Here is a 14258-nt window from a genome sequence, read left to right on the forward strand (position 1 = left end):
CATGTATCTTTCTAGATCTGAGAGATTTGTTCAAATGTCAGTAGCTAAAAGTTTTCTCTCAACTTAAAAAAAGATGTAGCAACTGCTTCCCAACACAGAACTCTAAACCAAAATTATGACTTAATGTCAATTAGATAATATTCTAAACGCCTTAAAATGAAAGACAAAATAAGTTCTTTTTTTCTTTCTATGAAGTTGCCACAGTTTTGTGTAAAAAATAGTTGTTGGAAATGAACCTGATTCTGATGCCTGAGCCCCTGATTCTTTGTCAGATTGATAGAAAAATTACTACTAGTAGTAAAATGGAATTCACTTTTATTATGCTAATATGTAGTTCAGATTAAATTTATGGTCAAATAGAATGGACTTCTTAAATAATCAATACGTAAAAATTGTTACCTAAAATTTTCAGATGTAGAATATAACTGTACTAATTTAGGCAATTACAGTAGCTTAAAAGTAAAAAATTACGCTTCTTTGGTAATACTGTTGACCATACCTAAATGCTTTAGGCCCAAACTGTAAACACAATTTTCAGAGGAACACAGAGCCTTCCACATTGCCTACTGCTTTCCTTAATATCTTCCCCTTTCACAGGTGATGTCACAAAGCACAGAGAGGTGAAAAACGGGCTCAATGTCACACACTGATTAAGTGTTGGATTTGGTCTGTGTCTGGGGCCCACATCCCCGACCCCCTGCCCACACCCTGCCTCCTTATGGAAACACGCTCTGTACACGGGCAGCGCTCTGAGGCTTACCACATTCGCAGATGACAACGGACTACCTCCAAAAGGAAAAAGCGATGTCCTATCATTACTGTGATAACAGGAACATTAAATTCCATCATCAAAGAGCTGAATTTTAGAACTAGAGAGGAGTTTTGATGCAGAAACTAAGCGTGCTTGAATCAGCGCACATTTATGTGACTGTGGACGGTTTCTAAGGGCTTTCAGACAATCCTCTCCTGTGACAGAAACATTCCCTTACAGGTTGTAAACGGTTGAGATGCTTAGAGACGTGAAGTAACCCCAAGCCTAACGCTGATGAAGTATCCCTTCTTTTGATTAGTGGGAAATTTTTCTTAAAATTGGCTTCTTTTACTAAATGAAACATAGTTTTCCCCAAAACCCAGCTGGAGAGGCTTGCTGGGCTACCTCAGACAGATCCCCATTCTTGACATGGATCCTGGCCATGCTGTCCAGCCATGTCTTCCTGAGCTCGGGAGTGCTGGCGTAGGACTTGGCCAGACTGTACTGAAGGTCCACCAGCATCTCAGGGTCATTCTCGTGCTCCTTCATCTGGGCGGTGGCCATCAGAACCGTGCGTATCCTTTTGGTCAAGTCCTTCACATCCGAGGAGAAGGTAGTGTGCTAAAACAAGGGTGGGAGAAGGACACACGGCTTTCAGCTGTGCTCTGCCTTGTCTGCATGTGTCCTAGATGATGAGGCAGGCTTGGGGGCCACCCACCTTGATGAGCCTGTCACTGTTGGCACAGTTGTTGATGATGGACAGGGACTGCTGGAATCTGGTTCCCCCGATCCCAACAACATCTGCTATCAGCTGACTGACGGAAATAATGACCTTAGGGACACACAAATACGAGAAAATCATTTCACCTTCAAATGACTCCCCAGACTTGGCTCCTGTCTTCAGGACAGGGCAAAGTTTTGAGCACAGATCATTCCAGTGTGGGAAACATTGTCTGAGTCATCTTTTCCCCTTCCAAGAATCATTTCAGGTGATTTTGCTATCGTTGAGTATTTTGTCTGCATAGCAAAATGCTCACTGAGAGAGTGTAGAGGCATGAGAATCAGATAAAGCCTCTATCCCTTGGATAGTCACTTACTTTCTCTAATAAACAGGGAGACCTTATCACTTAACCTCCTTGGTTACTGGTCTGAATGTGTATGCACTAAATCTTCAATAAGTGGATGGTCCTTTGCATTTTTTATTAAAACATATACACGTTAACTATGCAATGGCAGTGGGGGGAATCTGTCTTTACTGGGGTTTGGGTCATGCTCTGCGTTTACCCAGTCACTCAAGCTAACACATGGCTTCCATCTTTCTTCCTTCCTTTTCCTTCACCAACCCCAGGAGCCATCCATCACTAAGCACTGTCAACTCATTCTCTCCTTCTTCTAACCTCACCATACCTGGTCCAAGACACCATCCTCTCGGGCCTGGATTTGACCATGGTTTCCCCAAAGTCTCTCCAGCTAAGGCCTTGATTCCCTTGATCCATTCTCATCACTAGTCCAGGTGATCCCTCCAGATATGCATGACATCTTCTCAGTTGTCCCACATTCTTTTACTTCACTGTAAGGACCTTCTCCAGTTCCCCGACAGGCCCTTCCCCTTGTGCATCCATCGCCTGGAACATGCTCAGCCTCTAGACCTGCTATCTCCTATTCATCTTTCACAGCTTCTAGAAGCCTCCCTGCCCCAGCCAGTCTGCCCTCTCCTCCTCGGGGCACTCGAGTTCCTCTATTACAGCACTGGGGACAGTGTATGGAGACGAGCTTCGGGCTCTGTCTGTCTTCCAGCAGACTACACGCTCCATGAGGGCCAGGAGAGGGTTGTGCTTTGTTCATGGTTGTACCCGTGAATCCTAGCACATAGTTTGCAAACAGCAACTATTTGTTTAAAAGAGGAATAAATACAGAGATGGAGAGGACACTCCTACATGAGTTCAAGGAAGAAGAGAGCCTACAAAAATACATAAGATTGTTCCATATCTTGCATGGCTCCCAGCATAGAGGATCTGGGACATTTTAACTCTGGAGAGATGGCAGGTGTGTCAGTAGATGGAAGACAGAAAAGAACCACTTTAGGGGCCTCTGGGTGGCTCAGTTAGTTAAACGTCTGCTTTCTGCTCAGGTCGTGATCTCTAAGTCCTGGGATTGGGCCCCACTTTGGGCTCTCTGCTCAGTGGGGAGTCTGCTTCTCCCTCTACCTCTGTGCTCTCTCTCTCACACACACTCTCTCTCAAATAGAGAATCTTTAAAAAAATTTAAATAAGAATTACTTTGGACTTTCTGTGTTTTACCTAAGATATTTGCTGTGAGTCACGCTCACTCACACAGACTCTAGCAGATGATGACTCAACGGAATTTCAGTCAGTCCAATATTGAGTCAAACAGAAATGCACTTTGGGCCCAAATCTTAGCATGTGGAGAATGAAATAAACCAGACCAGTAAATGTGACTTTCCAGTCCTCCATCTCAAGGCCAGACCTTGCCCGACTTACGCTGAGGTAAACCGGTAAATGTGGCGAAGCCTTGCTGCTAACACAGAATCCCACAGAACACACCATCAGCGCCGGCAAGTGAACCCGCGCGCACCTGCAAATGTGTGCGGACGAAGGACTTCTTTCCAGTGTAGTCGAAGTTGTTCCTCATGAGGAAGTACAGCAGCTGGGAGGCCTCCGTTCTGATGGAGCTCAGCTTCGAGTTGCAGCACTTGAGGACCTCGTAGCACAGAGCGGCACACATGTCGGCCCTCCCTTCGTAGAACGTTGAGGGGAACTAGGCGAACACCAAAGAGCACGGGCAGGTGGACATCAGTGCTCCCCCAACTCCAGGGGCAAAGCACACAAGGATGGTCATCAGCGAGGGCTTCCCCCGAGGAAGCCTCTTACCTTATAGATGAATGACCTTAAGGCAGTGAAGACATTTTTTAAAGCTGTTTCAGACTGATGTTTTTGAAGAAAGCACAGGTAGACATCGAAAACCTTTTTCATGAGAGGATTATGGCCGTGATCAGCCAGGAGCTGGTTCTGAAAACACACAAGGACAGCTTGGTTAGTGAGACATGCCAGACACCCCTACGAGGCTGCATCCAGTTTTCAGACTCAAAGGTTCAATGTCCCAGGTACTAAGACAACTTGTAATTTAAACAAACTCTACCATGAATCTCCAGGAAGGCAGAGAACCCTCAGGGAGTACAAATAAGCCTATAACTAAATTCTGTGGAGACTTTGCTTTTTCTTTTTCTTTTCTAAAGAGTTTATTTATTTTATTTATTTAAGAGAGAGACGAAAGCAAGCATGAGGGAGGGGAGGGGCAGAGGGGGAGGGAGAGACAAGCTGAGCATGTAGCCCAACTCGACGCTCGATCCCACGACCCAGAGATCATGACCTGAGCCGAAATCTAGAGTTGGATGCTTACCTGACTGAGCCACCCAGGGACCGCTTGCTTCTTCCTATCAGGGGACGGACTAATCATAAAACGGCCTAGCAAACTGTAGCACGGCTTGAAGGGCTAGTGGTCCTCAGTACTGATTTGGCTTCTGTGTATTTACTTATTTTTACTGTATACCAGCAACCAGTACAGAGGCAGTCTTTGTGATAGCTTAATTCCAACAAAGAAGCGCCCTTACAGGCGTCAGCTGATTAACAAGCTGGAAAAAATACTGAAGTGAGGTATAGGAAGTGAGATCCTCCAAAAGTAAGTTTGTGGGGCGCCTGGGTGGCTCAGTCGGTCGGTTAAATGTCTGCCTTCAGTTCAGGTCATGGTCCCAGGGTCCTGGGATTGAGCTGCGCGTCAGGCTCCCGGCTCAGCAGGAAGTCTGCTTCTCCCTCTGCTCCTCCCCCTGCTCCTGCTCACGCTCTCTCTCAAATAAATGAAATGTTTAAAAAAATAAAAAAAAAAAATTAAATTTTTTTTCAGGCTTCTCAGGCACTCTGTTAAGCCATGAGTAACCAGACAAGCTTGGTAAGATGGGAAACCCAGAGGCTTTGATCAGGCCCCATTTATCACGTGCACAGATCTGCACAGGTAAACTGAGTCTTATTTTCTCGTCTGTAAAATGGCGACCTTGGACCTGACCTTGCACAGCTACTGTGAACACGTGAGTCAAGTACAAAAAGCATCTGATGCATTCGTGGGTCTGGCTCAGTAAGTGGTGGCTAGCAGGACTTTCACGTCACGGGTTTTACTCAACAAAGCAAACAAGACTACTTCTCACCATTCTGCAAGACTTTCTCGCAAATGCAGTAAATTCATACTAACTGAGTGCCTGTGAACCTGAATGGCTAAAACTCTCACGGACTGCCTAACACACAAGTAGACAGATGTGTTGCTGAGTCAGAAGCCAGCATGTAGCCATCGTGTTTAAACACGCATTGACACTAAAGGGCTACATCATCAAGGACACACAGAGGTGTGTGTGCGAGAGCGAGGGCGCACGTCTGCGTTCTGCATGAAGCAAAAACAATTATAATAAAAAAAACATCAGGAGGCCAGTATCCCAAACCAATCTTATCATTGTGCCAAATGACCGGAGATAGCTTATGGCCAAGTAATTCTGTTAAACAGCAAAGTACAGCTAGAGTATTAGCTTTAAGATCTACCTCATCTTACTTTTGGAGAAAAATTTTACTCAAGGAGTAAGTTTTATTTTCTTAGGTCCAGTGACTCACAGCTGGTAGGACACCTGGAATTCACAGGGATCTTTGTAACATGAAACACTGAGGCACAGTACTGAATTCCATCATGTGAAAGAGAGCCATTTAATGAGCAGAAAATGGGACTTAATTAACGGAATATGATATAATTCTCAACCATGAGCAGCTGTTCACCAACTGGCAGGGAGAGGGGGGAAGGCCGTTTCCAGTGTTTTGGAAGTGCTTGCATGTGAACATTAGTTTTGTTGTCTATGAACATTACTTCTCCCAGGGGGCACTGTTCTCCCTAATTATGGCCGGATTAAGGTTTGCACAGATCTAGATGAGCTTTCCTTCTCTCAGCACTATCTGCCGGAGACATGCAGATGAGACGGTGTATACAAAAATTGCCAGGAGCCCTGTTCTTGCTGTTGGAACTGGCCTGTCTCCAAGTTCTTACCCAGGAGTTAAATTATCCTGCCTCACTCTTTCTGGTCAAGGCTTCGCTTCCCATTTTCAGGATTTAGTCTTCTTGGGTTCTGATCCCAAAACCCGCTTGCAAGAATGCAGTTAAAAGTCACTCACACTAAGATATAAGTAACCCCTCATTTCAAGGGGTAAAGGATCTCTTACCCCAGACATACCCCATTGTACCAGCTGCCTTCTGTAATCTTCTAGTCAATTTTCTTCTCTCCCCCTCTCTGCTCTCTCTCTTTCATTTATTAAAAAGTTATATACACTAAATATAAAAAATACATAAAAAATAAAATATATTTAAAAAATTCTGAACATTCAGAAAGGTTCATGGAGGGAGAAGGAAGAAGCAAAAACAAAACCACCTTTCACTTCACTCAGAAGTCACCAAGGTAACACCAGAGTGTATCTCATTTCTACTTTTTTATCCCTGTAGACCTGTAGTGAGGATAGGAAAATTTTATTCGGGGAAGTAAATGAGACATTAGAACAATATGAAAGGCACAGCTTCTCTCTAGCAACAAGGTGGAGAATAGGTTATAAATCCATCTCACAAGTGTCTGATGTGCAGGCAGGTTTGATTATTGTAACACATTCTCCTGAGGGAAATGAGCCTTTCAGAGAATGAAGACACAACATCAGTAATGTTTAAACATCTAGGAATAGGATAACAATGAACTTAAATCCTGGGCACCAAAATGAGATGTCTAGAACTGTGCTATTTAAGACAGATCTACCTCTCCTGGGCAGAAGGCATTTAGTTTTACTTGGACATCGCTTCAAGAATCCACCTTAGTGAAGGGCTGTTTCAGCTGCAAATGCTTACCAGTCACTAAGGTAACCTCATTTCATGTGTTTCTGCAGACCAGGCTCATGGTCTACATGAGCACAAACTCCCTAGAAGAACCCAATTATCCAAGTGCTTTTCTCTGTCACGTACGGATTCTCACCAGGCAGCTAAAATCAAGAAAAGGCACAAGGTGGGATTGCTAAAAATACATTCTCAGGTTAAACATGTAAACACATTAAAAAAGATGATCAACTATGCAAAGGCCAGAGTTGACTTGGGATTGTGTTAATCACAGGCATTGTAAAATAGCCAGAACCGTATTTTTCTGCACATAACTACCATGGTTTATAAAACACACCCTTTTATGCATTAAATGCGAGAACATATGCGAAAGCATCTAGCATTGGACCAGCATCTGGGAAGTGCTTGGTAATATTCTCTTTTTTCTGTACGGGATCGTTCAACTACCTTGACGTCCCTCAGCTTACCTCTTCTCTCTGTCTGTCCCCTCCTTCTCTGTCCCACCTCCCCACCACACCTGGCTTAGTGGATGGAGAACAAGGGCTTTAGCAGGCCAGGTGTGCAGTGATCCTGGGCAAATTTTCTGCCCTGTCTTGGCCTCAGTCTCCTCATCTGTAAAATGGGGTACATGAATATCCACCAGCCCAGGCTGTTGTGAAGATTAATGCTTGAGGCGTGAAAGGCACTCAATAACTAGCAGGGCTGAAATCTTTTCAAACATTTTCTCTCATTAAAAATGTGTTTTCTTGGCTACCTTTGGCAATTTACTAGATGTGGTCAACTCAGAGACTTGATGACGATGGGGCTTTTATCCGTGGAAGATGATTTTTCTCGAATTACATCCACTAACTCAATGTAAAAATTTAATTTTTCTGATATGCTCCAAATGATGCCTCACCTGAGTAAATGATTTGCAGAGGAAGATCCCAGTGGCTGCTGTGTCAGGGCCCCTCATGAACCTGTAATCTAGGCCAGGTAAGCCTGCCTCCAGGCGTGACATCTGTTCCACTGTAACGCCCGTGCATCTTCCCACTTCTGCATGGGGGCACTGGGCTTTACATGCTTTTGCTCACAGGCATATGGACTTTGACAGAGAATCACCTCAGCGTTCAAGCTCTACCTTCCCCCTGGGTCTCAGGAGTTAGACCCTTTCTTACAGGACCGGGAAGGCATGCACACAGGGTAGATGTCTTTGGGTACTTCGTATCTGTCCATCACACAGCAGGCATAATCACCATGTTCTAGAAAAGGGAATCAGGGTTTCCAGATGTCAAGCAGGCTTGACACCTGAGGCTTAGAATCTGGCTCCTAGTGGAGCTGGGAGGTAAAGTCTCATCTACACCCGGAAAGCGGCAGGTCCTTTCAAAGGTCATCTTTAAACTTCCAATAGCCCTGACCACAGGAGGCAGATCCTATTCTTCCTAATCTTCAAATGAGAAATCTTAGGTCCAGAGACATGAAGCAATCTCCTCAAAGACCTTCAAGACAATAAATGTCACAAATCAGGGACCATCAGGTGTTGTTTCTCAAGAGACAGAGCCTGTGGCGTGGCCAGACACTGGGGACCTGGGAACCTTGATGAACAGGTTGCTTCTTTAATACAAAGCAAGCGTTTTTCAGGGGGCTAAGTGAGAACCGTAGGCTGCGCAGTAAAGAGACTGTCACTATTCTCACACACCCGACAGACTACATCTGTGGTGCACCTGTCCTCCCGCCGGGCCAGTGTGCCAGGCTCCGCCTGCCGAGTAGCAGCAGGGTCTCAGGGACACGGGCACGGTGGAGTGAAGCAGAGGGTAGAACTTACAGATTCTGTAAGTTTCTGTTCTGAACTGTTCTGTTCTTATAGAACTGAACAGTTCTGATCTGAACTTACAGATTCTCAGCTGGCAGTGATAAAGGTACACACGGCAGTCACATTTAAAAAGTCACTGCCGAGGCGCGCCTGGGTGGCTCAGTGGGTTAAAGCCTCTTCCTTCGGCTCAGGTCATGATCCCTGATCCCATGGAGCCCTGCATCGGGCTCTCTGCTCAGCGGGGAGATTGCTTCCTCCTCTCTCTGCCTACCTCTCTGCCTACTTGTGATCTCTGTCTGTCAAATAAATAAATAAAATCTTAAAAAAAAAAAAAAAAGTTATTGCCGAGGGGCGCCTGGGTGGCTGGGTTAAGCCTCTGCCTTTGGCTCAGGTCATGATCTCAGGGTCCTGGGATCGAGCCCCGCCTTGGGCTTTCTGCCCAGCAGGGACCCTGCTTACCACCCCCTCTCTCTGCCTGCCTCTCTGCCTGCCTCTCTTGTGATCTCTCTCTGTCAAATAAATAAATAAAATCTTAATTTAAAAAAAAATTGTCATTGCCGATTGCAACACATTTTTTAACTAAAAACGCGGAAAAGAAAATGGAAAGAAGTTCCAGACATGGTTCTGGAACATGCTGGGGAACATGGTTTGCTGTGTTCAGGGCACAGCAAACTGAGGGCACAGCAAACCATGTTCTCCAGGCATGGCGTTCAGGTCACCCACAGACTTTCTGCGTTAGCCAGTCTGGGTCAGGGCCTAAGAATATGTACTTCAAACAAGCTCTCCGGGTCTGCAGCTGCTGCCAGCCAGGGGACTGTGCTCTGAGAGCCACGAGAGTAGAGCCTCCGTGGACTAGGACACGGCTGTCCCCACGTTCATTCAGTTAGGGTCTGTGTTTCATCTCTTCAATGGGTTCCCAGCAATGACTTTCTGTGGGGATGTGAGTAGAATGGCTGCTGAGAAGAATAAAGGTAGAGTATACAATCAAGTGACATGGTATCAGGGTAACTTATTTCTATCCAAATTAAAAAAAAATGCACCTTATGAGAATCAAAGATAAGTAAAGCAGAAAATGACTTTGGTTATCTTTTCCAAATATCCTTGGAAACAAACACTGTTTCAATAATCATCACGTATCAACTCTAATTCAATTTCCTTCTTCCATGCTGGAAATGGAAGCAATCAATTAGCAAGCCTGGGAAGTGTTAGGTCCCTAGAATCAAGTGAATGCCTTATGAGACCATTTCCACTTACTTGAACAGTACTTGCTGAAACCTAAAAATAAGACCAAAACAATCTTTTCTTTTCTATCCTTGAAATGCTTCTATCACTGAAGTTACTAACAGATTTTTTTAAAATTGTAAGAGGTGAATGTGTTTGTAGTTACTGCTTTTCTACATATAAGTAGCTAATTTTAACTGCTGCTACATTTGGATATTCTCAGATAGTCGAGGCAGAAATGTCTGATGAGGTTCCCATTATTAATTAGCCTCGAGGGCACAGCAAACCATGTTCTCCAGGGGGATGCTTTCCTCTGGCCGAGAGGCAACCACCTCCTGGGACTGTTTCCATCATTTGCAGCACACCCTGACCAGCTGAACTTTATTTTATTTCAAGGAATTCAAGTCATTAACCATGAAATGGTTTCACTAAGGAATTTTGAGGATGTGTGGTTTCTTTACAGGGGCAAAAACACTTGCTGAAATTAAAAAATACAACACAGGAAGTTCTTGCTGGTTCAACTAAACAAGCAGAATGAATTTAAAAGGTAAAGCTCTGACCGGGCCCAGCTATTCAGTACGAACCTTAAATGCCAGTGTAAACAGAGAGAGTGTGTCCAGGGCCGTGAGGCACACCTCGGTAGCGATGTTGGCTTCCAGCAGCGACTGGTGGAGAACATCTGCGTCAGAGTGGCCATAGCCTGTGTGGATCACAACACAAGGTTACTGCCCAGCAACCGCAGACAGAGAGGCTGGCGGCACAGCGTAGTCGCAGTCAACTTTTGATTATTTACGGAAGGCTTTTCTGGGGTCTTGTTTCCCTTTTTCAGTGGTTGGGGGGTACATAATGAATAATGTGTCCGTTCAATTAGAACAATTCTGGAAGGGTAACAAGAGCAGCAAACATTTACTGTGTGCAGGCTATGTGCCAGCCGTAATTCTATGAACTTTCAGTGTCTTCGCTCATTTAATCCCGCAGCAGCCCTATGAAGCATGTACATTCTTAAACCCTTTTTGCAGAGAAGGAAACTGAGGCATAGAAAGGTTGGACAGCTTGTCTTAGGTCCCACAATTAGTAAACAGCGGAACCAGGAAGGCACCTAGACGGGAGCTAATCCATTGAGCCACCGGGCTGAGCTCTTAGGATGGGAGGAGCTGGTGAAGGAAGCAGAGATCTCCTAAGCTTCCCACGCAGACAGAGGCAGTGGCCCAGCACGGGTTTTTTAAGAAAATGAGTCAGAGTCAGGCTGCCGGGCCCTGAATCCAGCTCAGCGACTTGCTAGTTGTGTGACCTTGGGCAAGTTATTTGACCTCTTTATGCATCAGTTCCCTGATCTGTAGAATGGGGATAGTAATAGCATCTGCCTCAAAGGGTTGTGGTGAGTATGCAATTGGTTAAGATCTGGAAAGTTCTTAGAATAGCGGCTGGCACATGGTGGACGGCCGTGTAAATAGTGAATCGATAACGTAAAGATCTAAATGATCAGCCAGAATAATGAACGATAACCAAGAGTTGACTGCACTGCTAACAGTATTCTACTTGCTTTATCAAAAAGCACGAAAGCCAGTACGTGTCTGAAAGGAATGTTTAAGAAAAGGAAAGGACCTGAAGAATCATAATTTAAATACAAGCTGATATCTTCTATATGTGGCTGTAAAAACCAATTTAGTACGGACATAAATGTAGCTTGACATACAATTTGAGATATTAAATTATGAAATGATATGCATTAGCAGAAATACATGTAGGGATGCAGAGATGTTACAGTACTGATCTAGAGGACAAAGAAAGATGGCAATATAATGAAACATCATACAATGTTCTACTCCAAGGAGCAAACACAAATCAATACTTACTATGTAGATAATTTTCTTTATACTCCAAAGAGCAGGACATTTTCTATACAGATCAGGAAAATGAAGTAGAGAAAACCTAGAGGATTTTCTTGAGGCCAGTAATTGGGGGGGGGGGCCCAAAGAAACCTAGAAACTACACTCCAAATTCCTTATCCAGGTCACTGTCTCACAGTACATATTATTAGGACAAAATAACTGGCATGATGTTATTCTTACTTTAATAAACATCAGAGTTACAAAGTGATTTTTAGAAGACTATGAAAGAGGTTTTCCAAGCTGCTGCACTGCTCTTAAAATAGGCTAAAAACACCATCACGTGCTTTCACCCAGTGTTCCTCTACAAGGGCAGTTCCGAAGGTTTGTGTCTGTGAACTGCATGATTTTCACACTGCAACAGAGTCAGTGTGCCTTGAGAGGGGCTCTGTAACACCCGGCGCCATGCTCGTTCTTTCTGTGTTTGCTTCTCTAGTAAGAGGTCTCCCCGAGACAGAGAAATGGATGCACTTTGGTACGAATTTCACTGCACTGCCATCATAAGCCAGGGCATCCCCTCGTTCGGCATGGTTTGTTTGGTAAGATCAGAGATGGTGAAAAAGGAAAACAGATTGTTAATTATGGCTAAGTGATCACAAACCCGGGGCGGGGGTGTGTGGGGGAATATAGCACCTTTTATTAGACCAACCAAAATTATCGCAGGTCAAAAAGACCCTTTGGGGGCTGCTGAAGTTTTATGACCAGGGGAAATCACATAAGGAACTTGTTTTGGTGATGATTTTAATATTTTTCTTGGCAAAGAACTGACGTTTTCTTTTTCTGGAAAGGTAACGTAGGCAGGTGTGATCATTATAGACACAATTGCCTACACCCTGAAGAATTTCCTCACCATTTAATTTCAACTGGAAGGTCTGGACCCATTCAGGACTGGAACTTGGCAATGTGTTGTTTTAAAACACAAAATCAATGGCCACGCTAATGAAGTTTTTATGTAATTATGTATATATGTATGGAAATATGACAATGACAAAATTTCTCCAAGCTCTTAGACTCTCTCTAAGTGTCGACATTGTGTATCTCATTTCCTTAAGGATCACAGTCAGATTCATAGAGAAATCTGTCTGCCTGTGTCTGAATCATCGAAGAATCAAAGAAATGATCCAGTTGAGCCACAACTGGCTATAATTTTGCTTCTCCTTAAACTCCTGTCTCAAAAAAGTCAGCAATATTCCTGAGCCAGTGTTAGTAAAGTCCCTAAAAATAAAGGGCAGCGTGGAGAGGTTGTCTAAGTGGTACAGACGCATGGACAGTTCACCGAGGGATACTCCCATGGAAACTGCCTGTCTCAATGCCTGGAACTAAGTTGTGCACGAGGCAAGGCTTTAGTCCTTGGTCACCATGTTATAGGCCAACCCAGGAAAATGAAACTGACTTGGTATATCCAAAAAGGAGTCTTAAGAGAAAATGCAATTTCTTCAAGTATCAGTCAGCAACTCTTTGAAGATGATTAAGCAGATTCTCACCAGGGCAAGTAAGGAATGCTGTGTTAACCCTACTGATTTCCCCTACGGAACCGTGGTGCCTTGAGGCACAGAGCACTGACTGACTACCTTCAGCTAGGTTGATCAGAGAGAGGAGGACTCCCTCGATGTGCCATCTTTGGCACACACATCATGGATTGCTTTAGCGTTGTTGGGATTCACTGCTCACATTGACACAATTTTCATTCTGTTATAACTCTGATAAATGATTTATTCTAAAATCCCCAAGTCTTCTAAACACACAGAGGCAAAGGATGAGAATTTTTTCTCCTCTAATGTCATCTGTTATGTTAGTCTTAATGAACCTTACTCTGTTTATAACAAACTCCTGTTACTAGAACAGCTTGACTGAATAACGCTGACCACACTGTAAACAGTCTCTCACTCCCCACTGCCACACCATCAGAGGGGATGTGGTGGGAGGGACAAAAACACTTGCTTTTTCCAAATGCCAGAGGATGTTTGGGCTTGAAGTCAGATACATATTCTAACAGGAGGCACTTCCTTTTCAACAGATGCCTTTACCCTTATTTTTATTATTTTTTTTCCTCTGGCCCATATAATCTGAATCCAGAAAAATAATACATTTTGTGAGAAATGTGAGAAAAAAGTAAATGCTACTGAATGATATGAAATCTTCTTGCTAAAAGAAGGCCCCAAACACGGAAGACCTAGTCCCCTAGATATATTAATTCACGGTCGTCAGCCTTTACTAACTGCATATACTTTTGCAAACTATCAGACTGATCAAACTCTACGTTATTATCTATTTGTTCATCTCCATCCCACTTTTATTGCTAAAAATATTTTCTTCACAAATGAGCGAAGAGTAGACCGTAGAATAAGGAATAATATTCCAAGGCAAAAATGATGTGATTTGCTTTCTGTCCTCTGACTCATACAAAAACCTTAATATGCTCAAAAATGATTTGTGGAATGAGTCTGTAATCTCAGAGTTTATACCTGAGGAAATGGTGATGCCATCTGCTTTCTCTTCTCTGAAGAAAACCTCAATCTAATGTTCAGCTGTGTCTGGAAATAGTACCTCGCATGGGATATATAGCCCAGACTGTGGAAACACTTGGTTTAAGCATGCATTGTAATTTAAAGTCATTTTTAAGGTTATTAAGAATGTAAACATGTCCTGACTTTAAAGAGGCATCGTGCCAGACTTTCTCAGT

At 43.8% G+C, this 14258-nt stretch overlaps 1 protein-coding gene across 9 annotated transcripts in view; it reads right to left on the minus strand.

Moving 5' to 3' along the window:
* LOC111147102 (dedicator of cytokinesis 9) overlaps window positions 1-14258 on the minus strand; it is a 277848-nt gene that overhangs the window by 32984 nt on the left and 230606 nt on the right. For 8 of the 9 annotated variants that reach the window (XM_022502995.1, XM_022502993.1, XM_022502988.1 and 5 more), the window contains exons 39-43: window positions 10271-10386; window positions 3643-3780; window positions 3347-3529; window positions 1470-1583; window positions 1157-1372 (exon numbers count right to left, since the gene is read on the minus strand). In XM_022502995.1, coding sequence (XP_022358703.1) covers window positions 1157-1372; window positions 1470-1583; window positions 3347-3529; window positions 3643-3780; window positions 10271-10386 — 767 coding nt within the window. Of the gene's footprint in view, window positions 1-1156; window positions 1373-1469; window positions 1584-3346; window positions 3530-3642; window positions 3781-10270; window positions 10387-14258 lie in introns of those variants that run through there. The other variant, XM_022502998.1, reaches the window with a different exon arrangement.

This window comes from Enhydra lutris, unplaced genomic scaffold (genome assembly GCF_002288905.1).
Source record: "Enhydra lutris kenyoni isolate GAN:26980312 unplaced genomic scaffold, ASM228890v2 scaffoldscaffold15, whole genome shotgun sequence".
NCBI lineage: Eukaryota > Metazoa > Chordata > Mammalia > Carnivora > Mustelidae > Enhydra > Enhydra lutris.